General features: G+C 35.9%; 1 protein-coding gene across 6 annotated transcripts in view; it reads left to right on the top strand.

Moving 5' to 3' along the window:
• The window catches only part of NAALADL2 (N-acetylated alpha-linked acidic dipeptidase like 2), a 1,500,734-nt gene that overhangs the window by 877,707 nt on the left and 597,196 nt on the right, over positions 1-25,831 (top strand). For all 6 annotated transcript variants that reach the window (XM_065942422.1, XM_065942425.1, XM_065942424.1 and 3 more), the window contains one exon: positions 22,877-23,027. In XM_065942422.1, the coding sequence (XP_065798494.1) occupies positions 22,877-23,027 (151 nt within the window). The remainder of the gene's footprint in view (positions 1-22,876; positions 23,028-25,831) is intronic.

Raw genomic sequence — 25,831 nt, 5'->3', positions numbered from 1 at the left:
TTAGCTGAATGAAGGACAAGAATGAATCAAAAGCAAATATTTATTTTACTGACATATGTATTATGTATTTCAGTGGATTAACTTTTAGGCCTTTTTCATTCTCCTTCCTTAATTAATGATAGTCCAGCTGAGGCTTAAGGGATTTTAAAAAAATAATCACATTTCAGTAACTGCTGTTGAGGGTAGTAAACTTTTTCAATAAGCATATTTTTTTTTACTATGTGAAATATACAATGTTTAATATATATTTCCTTTAAGAAAGTTTAAGAAAGAGTTAAAGAAAAACATCTATTGCTGCTTTATTGACTACACCAAAGCCTTTGACATTGTTGATCACAATAAACTGTGAAAATTCTGAAAGAGATGGAATAACAGACCACCTGACCTGCCTCTTGAGAAATCTGTATTTGGGTCAGGAAGCAACGGTTAGAACTGGACATGGAACAACAGGCTGGCTCTGAATAGGGAAAGGAGTACATCAAGGCTGTATATTGTCACCCTACTTATTTAACTTATATGCAGAGTACATCATGGGAAATGCTGGACTGAAAGAAGCAAAGGCTGGAACCAAGATTGACGGGGAGAACTATCAATAACCTCAGATATGCAGATGACACCACCCTTATGGCAGAAAGTGAAGAACTAAAGAGCCTCTTGATGAAAGTGAAAGAGGAGAGTGAAAAAGTTGGCTTAAAGCTCAACATTCAGAAAACTAAGATCATGACATCCGGTCCCATCACTTCATGTCAAATAGATGGGGAAACTGGAAACAGTGGCTGACTTTATTTTTCTGGGCTCAAAAATCACTGCAGATGGTTACTGTGCCATGAGACTAAGAGACAGTTACTCCTTGGAAGAAAAGTTATGACCAACCTAGACAGCATATTATAAAGCAGAGACATTGCCAAAAAAGGTCTGTTTAGTCAAAGCTATGGTTTTCCAGTAGTCATGTATGGATGTGAGAGTTGGACTATAAAGAAAGCTGAAAAAAAAGAAAGCTGAGTGCCGAATTGATGCTTTTGAACTGTGGCGTTGGAGAAGACTCTTGAGAGTCCCTTGGACAACAAGGAGATCCAACCAGTTTATCCTAAAGAAAATCAGTCCTGAATATTCATTGGAAGGACTGATGTTGAAGCCGAAACTCCAGTACTTTGGCTACCTGATGCGAAGAACTGACTCATTTGAAAAGACCCTGATGCTGGGAAAGATTGAAGGCTGGAGGAGAAGGGGACGATAGAGGATGAGATTGTTGGATGGCACCACCAATTCAATGGACATGAGTTTGAGTAGGCTCTGGGAGTTGGTGATGGACAGGGATACCTGGTGTGCTGCAAGCATGGGGTCACAAAGAGTCTGAGCAATTGAACTGAACTGAATACGTAATGTTTAATATATACTTCCTTTAAGAAAATATAAATAATATATAAATTAATTCCCATATATATGCTGAGTTAATATAACATACATTGTAAAAAGGTAAAGACTTTTTGTGTATTATTTTGTATTACTCGAAATACTTCTAATTGATATATTATTTAGAAAATGGCATGTAGCAAAGAGATATTTTGTAAATACTAGGGCAGTAGGTCTACTACTTAAATTGAGTCATAAATGTCAATATCTGTCTCTTCCTTTCTGTCTTTGTCTCTGTCTTGTCTGTCTCTCTCTCACATATTATATATATCTGTATTCATAAATATTTTTAAGTAGAATTAACAAATGAAAGGATGTAAGAAAATTAAAGGAGGGCAAGAGAAAGGGAAAATTATATTTCAACACTAATTAAAAGGACATATTAAAAGCAATAAGAAATTTATTAAATAAATGACATTGATAGGTATTGTGAATAATCTGTAGATATAAGTTTAGATGGAAATCATATCTTTTTAAAAATATTCAAGAGGCCCTATGTCATACAGAATGATGAAAAAGAAATGGGTTTTGAAGACAGACATAGTTCTTTTCTCAGTTTTACCACTTTGTTCTAAGAGACTAGGCAAGTTACTTAAACTTTTGCCCTCAGTCCACATTTGTATGAGAAAATTAATAGCACCCTTCCTCCTGTGTTGTTGTGTATATCCAACTGCAGAGTGTAAGCCAAGTGAAAGTGACAGTCACTCAGTCGTGTCTGACTCTTTGTGGCCCCATGGACTGTACAGACCATGGCATTCTCCAGGCCAGAATACTGAAGTAGGTAGCATGTTCCTTTCTCCAGGGGCTCTTCCCAACCCAGGTATCAAACCCAGGTCTCCCATATTGCAGGCAGATTCTTTACCAGCTGAGCTACCAGGGAAGACCTGGGATATGGGCAAGTAATAAATGGTGATATTTCCTTTCTAAAGCCCAGTATTTTAGGGGTTACAAAAATAGGAAAACCAGGTTGGGATCTAAAATATGAGAACTGTTCTATTTATTTAATGGAGAAGGAAATGGCAACCCATTCCAGTACTCTTGCCTGAAAAATCCCATGGATGGAGGAGCCTGGTAGGCTACAGTCGATGCGGTCGCAAAGAGTTGGACACGACTAAGTGACTTCACTTCATTTCACTTCACTTCATACCATCTAATGGAAAATCCTAAGGAAAAGTTTGGTCCACCCAATATATACCAAGCCATGACATGAATCTCTATCAAATAATCTCATGGTTATATATTATTTGTTTCCTTTCAGGATCTTGTATAGAAATTAGATGATTTTAATTTCTCTTAAACTACCTCACATAGTGAATGACTTGGCCTCCATACCCATTTTTATGTTTCCTTTAGGGATCATAACACCGGAGAAGCTAGCAATCATTCTGATATTTTTCACTAAATGCATGTAAGAACAGTAGCAGATTCTGTGAAAGTTTTTACAAGTCTGAAATGGTGTCGTTTCTCATTCATATGTTTGTATGATTTATCTACTGCTTTGCTCTGCTATACTCCTTTCTGAATGTTAGTTATGATGCCAATAGGGCTGCAGTGGAGTGCAGGCTATGGCTCTGTAAGGAGCTTTTCATTTTGTCCCTGAAATACCCGTAAAATTATATGTCAGTAACCCAAAGGACATCTTCATCAATAGCTTTGCTGAATTAGAAATTATTTTTCTATATTAAGATGATAGTAAGATCAGGCATACTATACAACCAAATATAGATAGTGATTTTGTCTTATTTTGCTTTTGATAGTTTTAAGAAAGAGTATTCACTGTGAGTCTATAAGGATTATATATATATATTACTATTTGTCCACCAGTGGAGAGAAGGGGAAGTTGAAGAGAAATGCTGCCCCATGGGAGTTACCACTTGTTGTCTGAGTCCTTTCACACGCATGTCCTTCGTGAGCTTTTTAGTTTACAGAAATGAACCTGTTAGTGAATCTCCTTCTCTTCAACTCTGTGTATATAAAAGAAATTCTGACCCTCCTTTATTTTCAAAAGTATCTTCAGAGAGGTTACAAATGTATATTAGTATGTCCAAATGTTTATGACCTAAATATTCAAAACTTGCTACCCTTTGTAAATGTCTGATGTGACTCCATGCTTTGCAGATTTGACTTTTGTAATTGAGACAAAATGGCACATGCCTGTACTGATTTCAATATTAATTTGGCATTGTTTCTGCCCATTGTTGGCTTTATTAAGGGCCATTCCCCTTGGCATTTTCTGCTTTAGTTTCCAACTGAAGCCAGTGCTCATTTCTACTCAGAGGGCGTGCTTGGCAGCTGCTGGGCCAGATGCTCCACTGCTGGATACTTTGTCTGATCCTAGTCTAGGGACGTGGTCAGGCGAATTTCAAAATATTTAGTTTATCCAGATGCCACAGCCTTCAACGTGCTGTCAGTTGTGATGAATTTGTTCCATTTAATATTTTCAGATATTACAATGTGCAACCAGTGCTTCAGATCCATATATTAAAAAAAAATTATATGCTTTTCAATTTTTTTGTTTTCCAGTTCATTGCTCTCTGCTTTTATGTTAAATAATTCCTCTTCCTAATTAATTATGTTTCTTTTACTAACTTATTTAAATATAACTAAGTTCCTCAATAAACCACATGAACTATAAACTGTTAGCCTATTCAGTTATATCATTTCCCAAAAGTTTCATTACTATGCATTTTACTTTCTGCTTTTCACTTGCTTTGTAATCCAGTGATTTGGGTATAAATGAATTTTGTTCATGGTTTTACTGTTAATTTCAAATTGATTAGATTATGGTAAATATATGACCAATAAAATTCTAGTTTTTAGAACTTTTAAAAGACTTTCTTCAGGACAAAGTTCATGTTAAATTGTTCATGGGTACACATGTGCTCTGTGAAAAATCTAATTCTCTATCTCAAGTTCATTAGTTAATTATCTAATTCCTATATATTCTTACATTTTATAGTTTTTAAAATTTTTCCAATTCTGAAAGAGGTAGGTCTCTCATGGAGAAGGAAATGGCAATCCACTCCAGTATTCTTGTCTGGAGAATCCTGTGGACAGCGGAGCCTGGTGGGCTGCCGTCTATGGGGTCGCACAGAGTTGGACACGACTGAAGCGCCTTAGCAGCAGTATCAGCAGGTCTCTCATATAATTGTTTGTAGGACTCTATATTGCATGTGTTATACTGTATTTTCATTTTGTCATTGTGTTATTTCATTTATTTAGCTTTGGGTCACATCCTTTATCTATTTCTTTGATGTTTTATAATTCTATAGTGTATATTTTTATTATTTAATCTAATTTACTTAATTTCTTTCTGAAACAAAATAATTAACTTGCTCATACACCTAAAAAATGCCTACAACATTAGAGAAATAAATGCTTCCAAATCTTAATTTAAATTGTTTTTAATTTCAGATGGTTTATATGAATTTTACTCTTCTTTCTTTTTTAATTTGACAGGCATCTGTTTGTGGGTATTTTTTTCCCCAATCTTGTCTTGCTTCAAGAAAGTTTCTTGTTAAAAAAAAGAAAAACAGATATAAATATAGCGAGGGTATTTAATGGAACAATTCATTCTTTACCTTTCAGGGTAAAATTTCTTATGTTTCTTTTTTTTATTCTGTCTTAATGTTCATTGTCTTCTTTATTTTTTTATTTTCTGATATGGTGTGTTCATACAACTTTATTACATGAATTTTTTTTTTAATCTCTTAAACATCTTTGAGATCTTCTAATAAAAAGAATATTGTAGTATTAATGATAACACTGATACTATTTTGTACATATCTTTCAAAATATTTTCATGTATTATTTGATCTATAGAAGGAATGTATTATTAGAGAAATAGATTTAGATAAACTTTGGCTCAATTCTGGACAGTTCTCCTTCATAAACTCTGTCTCATGATGAAGTTTTATTTTTATTGCATTACTGGGCCATTCCAATTATTGTAATGTCTATTCTTATGTAAAAATCCAGGTTGCACAGAGTTATTGTCTAGGACTACTCTGAAGTCATGCTCCTTAATCCCACCTTATCTCCAAAGAAGACTGTTTCTAAAGATGTTCATTTCTGAGCTTGGATATGTTGGGCCCATTGTGATCTGAAACAATTGGAAACACAGAAGGAAGTAAGGAAACACTTGCTCTGCACTTTGCTCAACAGTATACCCTACACTCATGTTCAGTTCTTTTTTTTTTTTTCAGTTTTCCTACTAGTTAAAATCATTGTTTCCATTTGACAATCTATTGACAATACTACAATCTACAATCTAGAATCATAGGAAAAATCACACCTCACTGAGACAGTTTTCTGAAGTTGAAGAAATAAAAACCAAATGCAAATAAGAATGATAATGAGAGTACTTTCAAAAATCTCCTGGAGTAGTTGTGACAAATAACATTAGCTAAACATTTGGGAAAACTCTTTTTAAAAAATACTAATCCAATTTAAGAAATATTATGAAAAATAATAGTTTTCTTTATATTGCTTTGAAAATTAAAAAAAAAAAATGTTTAGGTATATAATTTAGTCTGCATCCTTCAGTCAGTTCAGTTCAGTCTCTCAGTCTTGTCTGACTCTTTGTGACCCAATACACTGCATCATGCCAATCCTCCCTGTCCATCACCATCTCCCAGAGCTTGCTCAAATTCATGTCCATTTAGTGGCTGATGCCATCCAACCATCTCATCCTCTGTCATCCCCTTCTCCTCCCTTCAGTCTTTTCCAGCATCAGGTTCTCTTCCAATGAGTCAGTTCTTTGCATCAGGTTGCCAAAGTACTGGAGCTTCAGCTTCAGCATCAGTCCTACCAATGAATATTCAGGACTAATTTCCTTTAGGATTGACTGGTTGGATCTCCTTGCAGTCCAAGGGATTCTCAAGAGTCTCCAATATCACAGTTCAAAAGCGTCACTTCTTTGGCACTCAGCTTTTTTTATGGTCCAACTCTCACATTCAGACGTGACTACTGGAAAAACTGTAACTTTGACTAGAGGGACTTTGTTGGCAAAGTAATGTTTCTGCTTTTTAATATGCTATCTAGGTTGGTCATAGTTTTTCTTCCAAGGAGCAAGCATCTTTTAATGTCATGGCTGCAGTCACCATCTGCAGTGATTTTGGAGCCCAAGAAAATAAAATCTGTAACGATTCCCATTGTTTCCCTACCAATTTGCCATGAAGTAATGTTATCGGATGCCATGATCTTAGTTTCTTGAATGTAGTTTTAAGCCAGCTTTTTCATTCTCCTCTTTCACTTTCATCAAGAGGCTATTCAGTTCTTCTTTGCTATCTGCCATAAGGGTGATGCCATCTGCATATCTGAGGTTATTGATATTTCTCCAGATGTGAATAATAAAGATATGTGATATATTCTTGTATCCTTAAATATCTTGAAACATGCATATAAGATATGTAATCACTGTGAAGAATAGAAAATATAATACAAGTGCAAAAAACTTGGAAACATGCATTTCAGTAACAATGCAAGCATTTTTTTCTTTGCATATGAAACAATTCAATTATTTTGTTTCTGAAATAAATTAAGTAAAGCTTATTGAGTCTGATCAGCCCTTGTTTCCAGGGAATTGCAGTTCAATTTCATTTTTAATTAGAATTGAACATTGTGGATTTCTTAGCACTGGTAAGCAAGATCCAGCAATAAAATATGTACTTAATTTGTATTAAGTTTCTGAAATTTAGTGTAGAGAGTGAGCAATATGTCTGGTTAATATTTAAACACCTCACAATGTTCTGTTGTAGAAATTTCCATTTATAAAACCTGCTGTTCTATAGCAAATTACTTTCACTTTTAAATAAACCTGTTACAACATGAGCAAAACTTATTCAATTAAAAGAGAAAACAAAGTAAAGTAATTATTTACTCCTATTTGATGTACACAATATCTTCTAAAGAGTCTAGAAATGCCTAGGAAAGTAGATTTGATGGCTTAAAAATCACTTTTGCTTAACTATCACTTCAATAAAAAGTAGGTATTTTCATATGAGATAGATATTTCTAAATAGGAAAGCATTCTCTCGTGAGAGAATAATGAACCATGTGGAAAGAAGCCATGAACCATAAGGACAGTTGCAATAATGTGTTTTCCTCTTCCTGTTTTCTACACTTGTTTCTGTTTTGTCTTTTTGGTTCAATGGTATAATAATGCTGTACATCACAGTGGAGCTAAGCAGAAACAGTACATCCATAGTATCATAATTTTTTCCATGCACTCAGGCATTAAACTGGACATGTTCCTGCCCATCATTTTGTCTTAATATATTACTAAAAACAAGTGGAAAAAGTCAGGGAAGTTTGCAATAGTGACCTCAGTCATGATGATGTATCTCATATAAGGTAATGAAAAATGTAGCAGATTGATTTAACAGGTATTACAGTTATCAAGGGCTTCCCTTGTAGCTCAGTCTCTGCCTGCAGTGCAGGAGACCCGGGTTCGATCCCTGGATCTGGAAGATCCTCTGGAGAAGGAAATGGCAACCCACCCCAGTATCCTTGCCTGGAAAATCTCATGGACAGAAGAGCCTGGTGGGCTGCAGTCCATGGGGTCGCAAAGAGTTGGGCACGACTGGGCGACTAACACTTACTAACACTTACCTGCAGTTATCAAAAGGTAACTCTGAGTCAGATACACCTTTGGTATCTTACATATTTTAAAAATATCTGAAATCTGAATGACATACAGATATTTTTTTTATTTACTCAAAAGTAAAAGTGATTCTCAAGAAAATCAAAAGCCTTTGCAGGGTCAGGGAAATGGAAACCGTGGCTGTGACCCCTGATGGGTTTGCACTGTAAGAAGTCATTGTCAATTTCTGCCAGACAGGATTGCAGAGACAGCAAGTGATGATCTATAAACTGCATGGACAAGAGACATATACTCTGATTCTTTCTTGACAACTGTAAATCTTTCTAATTAGTGACATGAGAAAGAATAATATGGAAGTTATTTCTATTGCAATTAAATTCTCTGTAAGACATACGCATCAGATTTGCCTCTTAAAATACATATGTTATAAAGTATCTACATATCTAAAATCCTTTAGTTTTTCCTGGAATAAGAATATCTCTCAGCTGTTTGCATCTGATTACAAATTCTCTACCTGGCTGAAATTTCAGGTTTTATATAAGTAAATGAATTAATATTAGGAATGGTTAAGAGTAGACTTCTTTTTTTTTTTTGATTGAGAAAAAATAATAGGATAAAATAATAAAAATAAATAAATAAATAAATAAATAAAAATAAAATAAAATAAAAATAATGTTTCCTTGATAGGTAAGGAAAATGTAATAATCATATCCTAATTTTTAAAGATACAAGCTAGATCTGAAAGAGACACGTGCACCCCAATGTTCATCGCAGCACTGTTTATAATAGCCAGGACATGGAAGCAACCTAGATGCCCATCCGCAGATGAATGGATAAGGAAGCTGTGGTACATATACACCATGGAATATTACTCAGCCGTTAAAAAGAATTCATTTGAATCAGTTCTAATGAGATGGATGAAACTGGAGCCCATTATACAGAATGAAGTAAGCCAGAATAATAAAGAACATTACAGCATACTAACACATATATATGGAATTTAGAAAGATGGTAACGATAACCCTATATGCAAAACAGAAAAAGAGACACAGAAGTACAGAACAGACTTTTGAACTCTATGGGAGAAGGTGAGGGTGGGATGTTTCAAAAGAACAGCATGTATTTTATCTATGGTGAAACAGATCACCAGCCCAGGTGGGATGCATGAGACAAGTGCTCGGGCCTGGTGCACTGGGAGGACCCAGAGGAATCGGGTGGAGAGGGAGGTGGGAGGGGGGATCGGGATGGGGAATACGTGTAACTCTATGGCTGATTCATATCAATGTATGACAAAAACCACTGGAAAAAAAAAAGATACAAGCTAATATTTTAAATAACGAGATTATACAAATTTTAAAGGTCTAATGCAATTTGGAAAAAATATGTAGCATGGGGTTTTTTAGAATTTTTTTATTCACAGTTATATAATCTAGCATACAACAGATAGCAAACAGCCTGCTAATAAGTGAATGGCAATGAAAGAGGATTTTAAAATTACTTAAATGTTTACTTTTGGAAATGAATTCATTAAATTTCATCATTTTACATCAAGAAAAACATTTTCCAGATTAACCAGTTTGTTTTTGTTTATTCCCCAATACCATTCCCTAATTGCAGACAGTTCAGTCACTCGGTCGTGTCTGACTCTGTGACTCCATGGACACCAGCACCCCAGGCTCCCCTGTCCGTCACAAGCTCACAGTGTTCATCAAGCCAGTGATGCCGTCCAGCCGTCTCATCCTCTGTCACCCCTTCTCCTCCTGCCTTCAATCTTTCTCAGCATCAGGGTCTTTTCAGATTAGTCAGCTCTTCTCATCAGGTGGCCAAGGTATTGGAGCTTCAGCTTCAACATCAGTCCTTCCAATGAATATTAGGACTTATTTCCTTTAGGATGGACTGGTTTGATCTCCTTGCAGTCCAAGGGACTCTCAAGAGTCTTCTGTAACACCACAGTTGAAAAGCATGAATTCTTCGGTGCTCAGTTTTCTTTATGGTCCAACTCTCACATCCATACATGACTACTGGAAAAACCATAGCTTTGCCTTTATGGACCTCTGTCAGCAAAGTAATGCCTCTGCTTTTTAATATGCTGTCTAGGTTTGTCATAGCTTTTCTTCCAAGGACCAAGCAAAATTACATTTCCTCAGTTATCCACCTGGTTCATTCTCCACCTTCTCTTCTTCCTTACCATTCCCCCAAAAAACAAAAAGAAAATAAAATACAAAAAAGAAAAAAAAGAAAATAAAAAGCAGAGATTACATTTCCTCAACTATCCACCTGGTTCATTCTCCATATTCTCTTCTTTCTTACCATTCCGTTGAAAAACAAAAGAAAATAAAACCCTTCACACGTTGTGCAGCATTCATGAACCACCTATACAGAGGGAAAGACCCCGGCCACTGTGTTTCCTCTCTCAGTCTCAAATTCTTCTCCCTGAAAATAAGACAATTTAGGTAAATACTTGCTGGTCCTCACTCTACAATTGTATTCTTAACCTGCAACCTTGCTAATCTCCATTCTACCATGTATTTTCAACCTAGAGCCTACCTGGATTAATGGATCCATACTATACATGTGGATCCACCATGGATGGTAAAAATGAGGAAGAGAAAAATAAATTACAGAATTCTCTTCAAAATTTTGAAGCTACAGTTGGGAAAATAACATCATATTTTTAAAAATTAAAAAAAAATAAATCAGACTTCTTCCATGCAGCAAGTATTGCAATGGCTGTCAAATAATGTAATATGACCTTTAAAGATACAAACAACAAAAAAAATGCAGTCACACTTTTTTCCTTATTTGAAAACAATATGATTTAATGGGAGAAACAGAGGAAAATAAATTATGAGCACACATTCCTTTAGTCTGAAATCTGAGAATTAGCTATGTGATCTTGATATAATCATCTTTATCTCATGAATACTTCATTTGTGAGATGAGAATTATCCCACAGACCAAAGGAGATGTCTGTTGTTGTTGAGTTCCTCAGTTGTATCCAACTCTGCAACCTTACAGACTGCAGCACACAGAGCTTTAAAGTGCAATAAACAATTATGTGTGAGGATACTTTATAATATAGGACATCTTGCCTCCATCTCTACCTTTCTCCCTTTCTTCTTTCCTTCCCTACTTCCTTCCTTCTTTCCCTCTTCTGTAATGTAATGATAAAAGTTGAGAATGCTTTTTAGAACTCTGACAACAGGCTTCACTTTCTGAATAGTTTCACGTTTTTTTTTTTTTCTTTGCAAAAGGAGATCATTGCTTCTTATTAATCTTCTAGAATTATTTAAGTAACTTTGGATACATCAAGTAAAGCAATTTGAAATCCAAGTAGCAGTGTTCAGAGAAATCAGAAAAAAATGCTGTGATTATGCCTTGGATATACTCATCTGATTACAGTGAATATTCCTCACCATAATTGTCTTTAAAAAAAATAAGAAAGATGAGCTTATTTCTGAAATACTTTTGACAAAGCAAACAGGAATTGTGTGAATCTCTTTGACGGCATCCTAACAATACAATACATAATTAAAGGACCAAATAACAGATCTATTAGTAGGGGGAAACAGTTTCAAGAAGAAAGAATAACATAAAATCTGAGCCCTGAAGTCAAAATTTACACTTAAGAAACGAACACCCGTGTTCAGTGTTTTTATTTTTCACATATTCCAGAACTATTTACTTTAATGAGTAAGAATGTGCTAAGTAATGTTAGTTCATGATTTCTAAAAGTTTATTGTTATGTTATAATAGCCATGAATCTTTAGTGTAAAATGTCCACATTTTATTGTTTTAATATATATGAATCCCCGCTATGCCCCTTGTAAAAATCCAGGTCTTCTTAGCAATCTAAATAAATAGGCATATAATTCACACAGTATTGATTTTAGTATCTTCTCAGATAGCAGATCATGCAAGAAGCATTTGACATCTTTAATAAATTCACCCTTTGGCCAGACTATTTGTCTTTGTGAAGGATGGATGTATAATAGAAAAGGTATGCTTTAATGGAAAGATTGTTAGACTTGAATTTGGAAAACTCTAGTTTGATCCTTGGAATTACCACTTATTGGGCTTCCCTAGTGGCTCAGATGGTAAATAATCTGCCTGCAATGCTGGAGACCTGGGTTCGATTCCTGAGTGGGGACGATCCCCTGGAGAAGGGAATGGTTATCCACTCCACTATGTTTGCCTGGAGAATCCCATGGACAGAGAAGCCTGCTGGGTTATAGTCCACAGGGTCACAAAGAGTCAGACAAGACTGAGTGACTAACACACCACACACACTTTACCACGTACCAGGTCAGGCTCTTCACCTTCCTGAGTCACAATTTCACAATAATGGGAATTGAAATGATATATCAGATGCTTTGAATAAAAATCAGCAAATATCTTGTGAGACAGTTTCGGGCTTACAGTAGGTGCATAGTCAGCACTTGATCACTTGGCCTAAGAAGACCTAGACTCAGAAGACTAGATTCTAATTACATGATTTTCCTGAATCTATATATAAAGTTTGGCAGATATTTATCTCATGTGAAAGCATTAATTTGCCAGGGCTGCTATAACAAAATACTCCAGGCTGCATGGTCTGAACACAAATTTATTTTCTCACAGTTCTGGAGGCTGACAATTTAAGCTGAAGGTGTTGACAGGGTCAGTCTCCCCTGAGGCCTCACTTCTTGGCTTGCTGATTGCCACTTTCTTGCTGTGTCCTCATGGGTTTTTTTGTTTGTTTTTGTTTTGTTTTATCACTCTCTGCACATAGACCTCTAATGTTTTTCCCTCTTCTTATAAGGACATTAGTCATATTGGAGTAGAGCCCACCCATGTGACCTCATTTAACCTTTGTTGCCCCTTGAAAGTTTATATTTTCAAGTGTAGTCACACTCTGAGGTGTGCTAGGGGTTAGAACTTAAACTTACAAATCTTTCGGGGACACCATATAACAGATCTTAATTTTATCTCTCAAACCAAATTTGTTCTCCTTTGTTACCCTTGTTCTTTTCTACATGAAGGCTCAAGAAACATTTATAGCTGTGGAGGCCAGAGGAAAGGTTCTGATAGTGAACCAGTATTTTGAAGAGGTTAACGTACAAAGAAAACCATAAGCTTCCTCCTTTGGTTCTTGATACCAGGTGGTCGTTCAGAGATCTCCTGCATTGTGACCAGTGAAAATAGAGAGCGCAACTGACGTTCAGTGGGTTCAAAAGGGTGAGCTGACAGCTTAAGAGCATCTGTAAATGGATGAGAGTCTAGCTGCAGAAATCAGCCAGTATTCCCTTGATGGACACTGTGAAGGAGGGTATTTTTGAAACGACAATAGCAACAGCATCCTCCTCCCGAAATAGAAAAGGGGTTTTGATTGAAAGTAAGCGTAGATGTCAATAAGGACTGAAGTTAAGTGGTAGGAATCAGATCAGGGTCCTGTAACTTTTACACTCTGGCTTTGATTTTCTTTGAATGATTGTTTCCTGAATATCTGAATACCATGCAGCCACCATGTTCCCATATGCTGTCCGTCCAAGACAATGGGAATATAATACTATTGGACCATTTTCAGGTTCTAGACCATGACCCCTGAATGAGTGATTTCCAAGGAGCTTTGAATTTTGTAAGGTTTGTTCGGTAAGATTGTTGTGTCCTGCCCACAGATTTGTAATGCCATTTATATCAGAGGTGGTTATTTGGCAACAGAGAGCTTTATATACTATACACAAGGAGAAATGTATTAACATGTTTCGCAGCAAGGAATGTGAGATCATATTTCTTGGTCAAAGACATTTTATCTCTAAGACACTGTCAATAAGACAAATTCATGCGTTTAAATCCCTGGTGCCTGGTCTCTACTCCTTATCACTACTCTTAGACAGCAAAGCAATACAAGACAAAATCAAATGAAATAGACCAATTTTAATATGTATTTTACAGAAGTATAAAAAGACAACATATTTTGTTGAGTTTTTTTTTTTAATTTCAGAAATAAGATGGCTTAATACTTATACTCACATTCTAATGGACATATATAAGATACCATAGCAAAATTTATAGCATACGTTTTCCAGCCAGTGGATGGAAACCATAGAGCAAAATAACATTCACTTAATACATTTGTACCTGAGTGCACTGTGTTTTTCTTTCTTTCATTCATTCATTCATTCATTTATATATACACTAATTTATTCAATAACTCAACAGTAGAAATATAAATAGTTACCAGGCAATATATCAAGCACTAGGGATACAAAATGAAGCTATGAGGCTACTGTCTAAAAGCAAGTCAAAATCTAGTGCTACTAAAATTTCCATCCATTTTTAATCACTGAGGCTGAAAAAATAATACTAATGAAATTTCACCTTGGAGATTTGGGGCATTATAAATGCTTCAGATAATGTGAAGCCATGACATAGATTGAAGGAAGTTGGCTTACTCCATAAAGAAAAAGAAAAATGTCTCAGAGTTGCAAAGGACCACTTCTCAATTACTACTCTAGCATCTATCTCAGGTACCTCATGAATGTTGATATTTTAGCACCCATGATAACTTGGTTAAGAACTTTGTTGGCTTAGCACTTAGTGGTTCTTTCAGTTAAACAAAAGGGAGTGGGGAGCTTGTGATTTGGAAGCTGTAGACATTTTGAGTAAACATAATCTGTAAATTTATGTGATATGTAACTTGTTTCCTGAAAATAAAATGTTGGTTGAAGTACTTATTAAAGTAGAAATATTTCCAATTTAAACAGAGTATTAATAGCCTCATTGAAGTTGTCTTCATTTAATCCTGTGTGATTTATTGCAATTGTCATAGATATCTTTTTGAGTGTAAACACTGTAATATAGTATTTTCTTTAAATGTTTCATTTTGCATTGGGGTATAGGCAATTAACAATGCTGTAATGGCCTCAGGTGAACAGTGAAGGGACTTAGTCAGAATAACTTTAAAGACGAAATTAACACTTCACAATGTACTATTTAAATTAGTAAACGATTTAAATTAGTACTTCGAAGGAAATCAATTCAGTAACTTAGAGTTTCAATATATAGATTCTAAGTATTTTGATTTTCCTTATATTCCATATCTAATAGAAGTTTAATATGAGATTAAAATATTTATAATATATATTAGAATAAATCATAAAACTACCTCACATATCTTTATGATGCATAGAAATGTTTTGTCTTTGGAGAGGGTATTCCCAACCAATAGTTTGAAAGCAAGTTTCATATATGACAGCATATTTGAAAGTACAATAAATGTCTCAATAAGCATTTTTAAAATCATAGTATAAGACTACTTGTTTTTTTAAATTAAGAAAGAATGAATGTTTGAGGAAAATATTGTTCAATTCTTGCATTTTATGGATGGTGAAGCCAGCGCTGGAAAGATTATGAGTTGTCACATAGTTATTAGTGTTAGAGTTGGTACCAAAATCCAGTACTGCGTCCCAGTCTCACGCGTTTTCGCTTGTCTTGGTTTTGAATTGGTTTACTGGCAAATAACAGAAGCATTCTCAGAGAAAGGGAGGAAATCTCATCCAGTACAAGTGAAAGGCGCACAGCTGGACATGAGGTCTGTGTGTGGCATTTTTTCTCTTGCCTATTTTCATCTCTATTTTCTCTGACTTCCTCCTCCTTTTTAGTTGTCAGTTTCCTTGGCAGGGTTCATGATTTCTACATTCTAAAAAACTAGTCTGTACATGTCTGACAATTAGTTCTGAATAGAGAAGCTATTTGCTCGTATGGTGATTTGTATTAATTAGGAAACGGTGCCCCTCCAAGGTGACATAGCCTTGTGGGTCAGTGGACCACGTTAGCCAGAGGCTGCGACCTGCTTCTCGGTCACCATACAACACTCAGGCCTAACCCTCTGCCTGACTCATTTTTGGTCTCTCCATTCTAAGTTCTGATTGGCCCTATTTATGTCAAATTTTGTCTTAGTTTACAAGAACTAAGGACCCCAAACTTATCAGATATATACTTGAGAAAGAGAAGCAAAAGACAGTTGAAGTTTAATGTCAAGAATCTTGGCTTGACACTCACCCTATCTTTTCAGGTATCAGAATCCCAGTATAATCATCAGTCTAGGTCTCAAGCTATGAGAGGTACTACGCAAAGCTAATAACTTTCTCCTGTGTGCCAAGGGGCAGTTTGCCATCAAATAGCACAGTGGCATCTGGTTTCATTCTTAGAATGTGTTGTTAGAAATGTAATCTCACCAAAATAGGAGATATTTTGAGCATTTAGGCAACCTCCATGTCATCAGTTTCAAAATGTAATGATAACAATGCAAAGGAACATTTTTAAAATTTGATATAATGTAAACAGTTTCTTCCATTGTCAATGTTATTGGAAATCCAGCAATAGACAATCTCGAAAATTGAGTCACTGAATTAAACTAATTATTTAAGAGCTCTATGCAGCAGCAGCATGATGGTCAGTGAGGGGTGGAATCAGAAACCAGATTTGACAAAATCAAAGAGGTGTCCACTTCAGGTCCAACTATTGTATGCAGAGGACAGGAAGAGGAGGTTGGTTCATATATAAAACTGTCTCTTCAAGTGTGTACGTAGGTAATCATCTCTAATCAAAGATAGATTTCTATTAAACTACTTTGCTTCATAATTGGCTATGAGGTATAGAACTGTATCATGATATATATTCCTTATAAAAGGGATCTCAACATACTACCTAATATAATCAGAAAAGAAAAACATGTAACTCTTCCATGTGATTGTTGACTAAAATAAATTTAACCACTAAGTTTCATAAACATTAAATTATTATCATATTTATCTTTTTAGAAGATATTTTTGAACATATTTGATATGCCACTAAAGCAGTATCAACAGATTAAAAAAAAAAATACTGTGGGTCACCATTCCCTTTCTTTGTCCAAAACAATGGTCTCTCATAGAATCACTTTCCACTGATGCTGAGTCTATCCTCACATTCTTTTCCTGCTGTTCATTCTTTGCCAGCTAACTGGAGTTAGCAGTCAAGGTGAAATGCTATTAAAGTGCTGCACTCATTATGTTAGCATATTTGGAAAACTCAGCAGTGGCCACTTTTTCAGGACTGGAAAAGGTCAGTTTCCATTCCAATCCCAAAGAGGAGCAGTGCCAAATCATGTTCAGACTACCATAAAATTGCACTCATTTCACATGCTAGTAAGGTTATTTTCAAAATCCTTCAAGCTAGGCTTCAGCAGTACATACATTGAGAACTTCCACATATACAAGCTGGGTTTAGAAAAGGCAGAGGAGCTAGAGATCGAATTGCCAACATCCATTGGATAATAGGAAAAAGCAAGGGAATTCCAGAAAAACATGTGCTTCTGCTTCATTGACTAAATACTAAATGCTAAAGCCTTTGTGTGCATTCCCTTGTGGCTCAGACAGTAAAGCGTCTGCCTACAATGCGGGAGACCCGGGTTCAATCCCTGGGTCAGGAAGATCTCCTGGAGAAGAAAATGGCAACCCATTCCAGTATCCTGCCTGAAAAATCCCATGGACAGAGGAGTGTAGTAGGCTACAGTCCATGGGGTCTCAAAGAGTCAGACACAACTGAGCGACTTCACTTTCACTTCTTCACTTTGTGTGGATTACAACAGACTGTGGGAAATTATTAAAGAGAAGGGAATACCAGACTACCTTGTCTGTCTCCCAAGAAACCTGTATACAGATGAAGAAGCAAGTTAGAACTGGATGTGGAACTCCTGACTGGTTAAAAATCGTGAAAGGAGTATGAGAAGGCTGTACATTGTCACCTTGCTTGTTGTCCCCTGACTTATACACAGAGTACATCAGGCAAAATTCTGGGCTGAATGAATCACAACCTGGAATCAAGATTTCCAGAAGAACTATCAAAACTTCAGATATGCAGATGATACCACTCTAACGACAGAAAGTGAAGAGAACCTAAAGAGCCTCTTGATGAACGTGAGAGGACAGTGAAAAAGCTGGCTTAAAACTCAACTTTCAAATAACTAAGATCATGGCATCTGGATCAATCACTTCATGACAAATAGATGGGGAAACAATGGAAACAGAGGCAGACTTTATTTTCTTGGGCTCCAAAATCACTGCAGATGGTGACTGCAGCCATGAAATTAAAAGACACTTGCTCCTTGGAAGGAAACCTATACAAACCTGAACTGTATATTGAAAAGCAGAGATATTACTCTGCCAACAAAGGTCCGTTATGTCAAAGCTATTGTTTTATCCAGTAGTCATGGACAGATGTGAGTTGCAACATAAAGAAAGCTGAGTGCCAAAGAATTGATGCTCTCAAATTTTGGTCCTGGAGAAGACTCTTGAGAGTCCCTGGACATCAAGGAGATCAAACCAGTCAATCCTAAAGGAAATCAGTCCTGAATATTCACTGGATGGACTGATGCTGAAGTTGAAGCTCCAATCCTTTGGCCATCTGATGCAAGAGCTGACTCATTAGAAAAGACCTGATGCTGGGAAAGATTGAAGGCAGGAGGGGAAGGGGATGACAGAGAATGAGATGGTTGATGGCATCTTAGACTCAATGGACAGGAACTGGAGCAAACTCTGGGAGATAGTGGAGGACAGGGATGCCTGGCGTGCTGTAGTCTGTGGGGTCACAAAGATGTGAACACAACTCAGTGACTCAACAGCAACAACTCAAAGTGAAAACTATCCATCATTCCACTGGTAAACTCAGCTTCCTAAAAGCAAAGACATTGTCTTCCTTAACCTCCATAATCCAATGATCCCAATTACCTGTATGACAATGACACTCATTAGGTATTTATGGATGGATAAATGGCCTAGGAATTGTAAAAATAGTTTTTCACAAACAGGTTAATTTTCCAGGAGGAAAGATAATGTTGACCAAAATCAAAAACAAATATCCATTTAACTTCATTAACAATGAAAAATTTTTGGAGAACTAAAGTTTGGTCATATTGACAAATATCTTTGGAAAAATAATTATATTCAGTATTGGTGATAATGATAGGCAATGAATGTTCATATATACTGTTGGTAAGAAAATAACTTTTAATAGCTTTTCTGGAAGGAAACTAGTTTATTTTAAAAATCATTAAAAATAGGAGTACCTTGACCTCAAAAATCTACATGTGAAAATATATTTCATTAAAACAGGTATTTGTGCAATGATAGAACTATAAGGAAGTTTGTAATATCATTTTTTAAAATAATTTGATCAATAATCAGGAGTTGGTTACTAATCTTTGATGGACATTTTATATGAATTACTTATATCACTCATATATAGTATATATCTATTAAAGTGATACATAAGTGTACTTATCAACATGGACATATGTTTAGTATATACTAACTGAAAAAGAAATATTGCAAAATAATGTTTTTCATAGGTATTTTGTAAATATATGTATGAATGTGCATAAGCCCTAATAAAGGTATCTAGAAACATCAACATGTTAATATTTGCTGCCACTTGACATGTAAGATAATGGAATTGCTTTTTACTGTTTTTGTTTGTTGTTTATTTGTTTTTGATGTGCATCTCTTTCTCACTAATGGTCAAAATTTGGTTTAGTAATAAAATAAGTAATTTCTAATATTTTAAAAAATTGCTTTCTAGAGATATTCATTTTTTTTTAATATTTTCTCCTGTAGTAAGCATAACATTCAAAATTTTTCATTGACTCTTCTTATTGAGAATAGTAGTTTTAGCATCTAAACATTAGAAGCCTTCCCTAAGGACTTCAATCTGAGCATTTGAAGAGTCAGTGTTATATCTGGCCCTCTTCAGTTCAGTTCAGTTCAGTTGCTCAGTCATGTCCGAATATTTGCAACCCCATGAATCACAGCACGCCAGGCCTCCCTGTTCATCACCAATTCCCGGAGTTTACTCAAACTCATGCCCATCGAGTCAGTGATGCCATCTAGCCATCTCATCCTTGTCGTCCCCTTCTCCTTCTGCCCCCAATCACTCCCAGCATCAGGGTCTTTTCCAATGAGTCAGCTCTTCGCATGAGGTGGCCAAAGTACTGGAGTCATGCTTCAGCATCAGTCCTTCCAATGAACACCCAGGACTTATCTCCTTCAGGATGGACTGGTTGGATCTCCTTGCAGTCCAAGGGACTCTCAAGAGTCTTCTCCAACACTACAGTTCAAAAGCATCAATTGTTCGGCACTCAGCTTTCTTCACAGTCCAGCTCTCACATCCATACATGACCACTGGAGAAACCATAGCCTTGACCAGACAGACCTTTGTTGGCAAAGTAATGTCTCTGCTTTTGAATATGCTGTCTAGGCTGGTCATAACTTTCCTTCTAAGGAGTAAGCGTCTTTTAATTTCATGGCTGCAGTCACCATCTGCAGTGATTTTGGAGCCCAAAAAAATAAAGTCTGACACTGTTTCCACTATCTCCCCATCTATTTCCCATGAGGTGATGGGACCAGATGCCATGATCTTAGTTTTCTGAATGTTAAGCTTTAAGCCAACTTTTTCACTCTCCTCTTTCACTTTCATCAAGAGACTCTTTAGTTCTTCACTTTCTTCCATAAGGGTGGTGTCATCTGCATATCTGAGGTTATTGATATTTCTCCCAGCAATCTTGATTCCAACCTGTGCTTCTTCCAGCCCAGCGTTTCTCATGATGTACTCTGCATATAAGTTAAATAAGCAGGGTGACATTATACAGCCTTGACGTACTCTTTTTTCTATTTGGAACCAGTCTGTTATTCCATGTCCAGTTCTAACTGTTGCTCCCTGACCTGCATACAGGTTTCTCAAGAGGCAGGTCAGGTGGTCTGGTATTCCCATGTCCTTCAGAATTTTCCAGTTTGTTGTGATTCACACAGTCGAAGACTTTGGAGTAATCAATAAAGCCGAAATAGATGTTTTTCTGGAACTCTCTTGCTTTTTCAATGATCCAGAGGATATTGGCAATTTGATCTCTGGTTCGTCTGCCTTTTCTAAATCCAGCTTGAACATCTGGAAGTTCTCAGTTCATGTATTGCTGAAACCTGGCTTGGAGTGGCCCTCTTATTCACATGCATTTTTTCTTTTGTTCTCTCTCTCATTCTTCCTCTCCCCCTGAATCCTTTACCCATCTTCAGTAAAACATTGGTGGGTAGAAATAGAAGTGTGATCGGATTAGTTTCTTATAGAAAGTATACACATGAGTCAACTATACTTAGCTTTGGTTCTCAGTGTTGGGTTTTTATCCTTATTATAAAAATTCATTCTTGTTCATCATTTTTTTTTAAAAATGGAAAAATACAGAATGTTTTTAAAGGAGTTGGAAAGATGCAATTAATGTAGAATATTTACATCAAGCATCATTTATTTTTCTACATGTTATTTCCTGTATGTAGTTGAAATTATATTCATATGTTTTGTTTTTCTAATTGAAGTACATCCCAAATATTTTCTCAGAGCTTTCTTTGCTTTAAGTGGTTGTTGTGCCATATAAGCATTTGTGTCATTTGTTCTTTTATTTAATGTCTTAAATGCCTACTATGTGCCTGCTATATACAAAATGTACAGACAAAAGATACAAAAGATAAGCTTGATTCCTACCCTTCTGGTGTATCCAGTTTGAGACACAACTGATGCCTTGCTTGCATGCATATTCAGTCATGTCTGATTCTTTGCAAACCCATGGACTATAACCTACCAGGCTCCTTTATCCATGAGGTTTTCGAAGCAAGAATACTGGAGTAGGTTGCCATTCCCTTCTCCAGGGGATATTCCTGACCCATGGATCAAACCCACATCTCCAATGTCTCCTGCATTGGCAGGCAGATTTTTTTTTTTTTTTTCTTTTACTACTGAGTCACCTGGGAAGCCTTGCTTAGTCCACTGTAAAACTCAATAAACAACAGAAGCAGCAACTGGGAAGTGAAATATAGGTGTTAATAAGAGTCACACAATGAACAGCAGCTGTCTATACTCCATATGACTTCGTCATAATCTCCACTATTCCCTAGTGTTCCCTAATTACTTTTCCTCCTTAGTGGGGAAGGAACAGGTCTAGCAAATCATGATCATTACTGTGCAAATCATGGTAGTCATGCAAAGATTAATAAGTTCTTTGCCCTAAAAATATAGTTTAACAAGCTAAAACAAGAGAACCTGGAATGACAAGTTCATCTGCCTATTCTTACTTCTCTATTAGTAAAGAACAGAGAGGAACCTTTGAGTGAAATATGTTCATATGAAATAATCGGGCTATTTTCAAAGTATTTAATGACAGAGACAGAACTTGACCATTCAGAAGAAGGCCCCTCATCTGGTTATGTATATACTCATTAGTTGCTCTGTCTTAGACGTCTAGCTGGAGCATTCAGGGCAGAGGCCAGAATGACTAATACAGTGGGAGCTCTCAGGAGCCTCAGGGCAGTGGCTGTTTGCCAGTGTGTAAGTATTTCAACTTTTTAGCAACTGGGGTGACAGGCTCAGTCCTAGAGGAAATATATCAAGGTCCTGTAGGTGTCTTCTGCTCTTAGAAAGGACATAATAGTGGTCAGAACAGTTCTCCTTTTGCAATGAAACTCTGCCTGTGGTAGATCTTTTGCTGCCCTCGCAGAAGCGAAAACTTCTAGATATATGTGGACAACTGAAACATGAAGAAATTCTAAATACAGACATTGGAATAAAATATAAACATTATAGGAATGCAGCTTGAATATGTTGAAAAGAGGAAAAAGGAAGAAGCCAGTAGGATGACTCTAAGATTTGATAATGAGGATATCTGAAATGTGTGCTTATTTTACAAGAAAATAAAAACAGTAAAGAGAGTCATCTAACTGTAGTGACTTTATAAAGTGGCAGTATATGAACTAATAATGCATATGAAAATATTTTTAATAATTTATTCTCCTCTTTCAGCTTTCCTTATTGGAAAAGACTGGATTTGGAGGTGTTCTTCTATATATTGATCCTTGTGATTTACCAAAGACTGCAAATCTTAGCTATAATACCTTCATGGTGTCACTGAATCCTGGAGGAGACCCTTCTACACCCGGTTATCCAAGTATTGGTAAGTTTGCTATTAATCCTTATTATTCTTGTAAACATTATAAGGCTGTAATTTATAAGTATATGTTACCTAAAGTAATTAAACAAAAGTAAAGTTGAAGAATTCTTACCATTTCATATTTTAAAAAATGAATATTTCATCCTCTCAAAATTATCAGCCGCCTCAGAATAAAACTTGAAAAGGTCTATAATAGATTTTTGTCTCAATAACTTACAGTATTGTAAACAGAGAGAAAACATTTTAAGTGTTATTGATGGACTGATAAGATAAATTAACACCATGTGGGACAAGTACTCCATGTAGGTAGGAAGCACATGCATCTACCTAGAAGCATGAAATGTCTATGACTTTGGACTTGTTGTCATAACTTGAAGCCCAGAGTCTAGGGGTACACATGCTCGAGTTAGGTGTCTGTGAAAAATGAAAGTGAAAGTTGCTAAGTTGTGTTTGATTCTTTATTCATGGTATTCTCCAGGCCAGAATACTGGAGTGGGTAGCCTTTCCTTTCTCCAGAGAATGTTCCCAACCCAGGGATTGAACCCAGGTCTCCCACATTGCAGGTGAATTCTTTACCAACTGAGCCACAAGGGAAGCCCAAGAATACTGGAGTGGGTAGCCTATCCCTTCTCCAGCGGATCTTCCCAACCCAGGAATCAAACTGGGGTCTCCTGCATTGCAGGCAGATTCTTTACAAACTGAGCTATCAGGGAAGCCCTGAAGCTATGGGAAATTATTCTGGATAGGACTAGAGTTGACATGATCAAACTGTCTGGCTCCCTAAAAGAAGGAATCTCATTTGTTTGTCCAGCCCCTTGGCAGCATAGACATGGCTATTTTGCATCAAACATCCTTTTCTTTCCCAGCAAGCTGTGTTCATTACAGTGGGGTTCATGTGGCAAAGAGAAACTAATGTGATTTTGGCAGGTGCTCACTGCATCATTGAACTTCTGTCTAATGGGTCATTGACAAATATTCTGTATATACAAGCTGCTTGGCAGAGGAAACGCTCTTTGAACCTCCTTCCAGGGTGATACTAACCCATTAATAGTGATACTTCAGTCAGGAATGAAGCTAACAAAAAATTCATGTAATTATCCAAGTGTCCCATCAATATTTTTCTTTGTTTTCCACAAGATATAACAAAAGACTAAAAATATCTTTCTTAAGTCTAACTTCCCTTTGTATATAATTAACCTCACCAATCAATTAATAACTTTCTCCAAGAAGGAAGCAAATTAAGTCAAATATGAGTTAGAATTTTATGAATTTTGTTGGGTTTATTAAGTACTACTTTGTCTACTAAAACACCCCTTTAATTATCCATGCAAGAATTTTCTCTGGGAACTCACTGTTCTGTAGTTTTTACAGTTCATTCTCATTATTGCAATTTTCAAGTTAAAATTAATAGGTATCCATCTACAATTCTCATACCTCACCAAAAACATCAGTTAAGCCCTCTCATTTGCAAATGCTCTGATTGCCTTGGGTTGTAATGCCTCAGTTTCAGGAGGTTGCATGTAGCAGCTAACTGCTGCAAAGCAGTGTTCTGCAATGCTACTGAAAAGCAGATGCTGGATGAACACTTTGCTTAAGCTGGTAAATTGCCTCATTGACAACAGTTACTATTTGCATATTTTTGACTTAGGTCATTTAATACGTGTAGAATTCAGTCATCTCTAGCAAAGTGCTGGCCATTGTCTTGAGAAATCTCAGCATGATTTTTTAAAAATAATTTTTAATTTGAAATAACTTCAACTCAAAAAAATGTGGTGAATAAATTATGCAAATATTTAGACCCTCTGCCCATTTTTTACTTTAGTTGTTTGTTTTCTGTATTGTTGTGTCGCATGGGTCATTTATATATTTTGGATATTAACCCCTTATCAGTTACATGATTTGCAAAAATCTCCATTCAGTGGGTTGCCTTTTCATTTTGATGATGGTTTCTTTTATGTCCAGTATCTTTTTAGTTCAACATGGTCCCTTTTGTTTATTTTTATTTTTGTTTCCTTTGCTTTTGGAACAGATCAACAAAAGACATAATAATAATATGACTGAGGTTAGTGAGGTTACTGCCAATATTTTCTTTAAGGAATTTTATGGGTTAGGTTTTATATTCAAGTTCTTAATGCATTTTGAGTTAATTTTTATATATGGTGTAAGATTCTTCTGCTGGTGAGTGTTCAGTTTTCCCCACACCATTTGTCACAGAAACTATACTTAACCCATTGTTTGTTCTTTGATCCTTTGTTGTAAATTGATTGTACATATATGTATGGGTTTAGTTTTGAGATCTCAGTTCTGTTCCATTGACCTCTGTGTGTGGTTTTGTGTCAGTATCATACTGTTTTGATTGCCATCACTTGGTAGTATAGCTTGAAATCAGCACATATGATATCTCCAATTTTTACTTCTTCCTCAAGTTTGTTTTGTCTATTCAGGTTATTTGTGTGTATGTTTTCATATAAATTTTTAAATTCTTTGCTCTATTTCTGTGAAATATGCCACTGGAATTTTGATATAAATTGCACTGAATATGCAGATTGCTTTGCATAGTATGGGCATCTTAACAATATTAATTTTTCCAATCTATGAGCACAGAATATTTTTTCATCAATTTATGTCTTATTATTTCATCAATGTCTTATAGTTTTCAGTGTAGAAATCCTTCACATACTTGGATAAATTTATTCCCTAAGTATTATTCTGATGTAAATTGTAATTGTAAATGGTTCCAAATTGGAAAAACAGTATGTCAAGGCTGTATATTGTTACCCCACTATTTAAATTATATGCAGAGTAAA

The sequence above is a fragment of the Muntiacus reevesi genome, chromosome 8, assembly GCF_963930625.1.
Source record: "Muntiacus reevesi chromosome 8, mMunRee1.1, whole genome shotgun sequence".
NCBI classification, from domain to species: Eukaryota; Metazoa; Chordata; class Mammalia; order Artiodactyla; family Cervidae; genus Muntiacus; species Muntiacus reevesi.
Note: the sequence above shows the minus strand (reverse complement) of the source record. Positions and strands in the feature narration are given on the sequence as shown.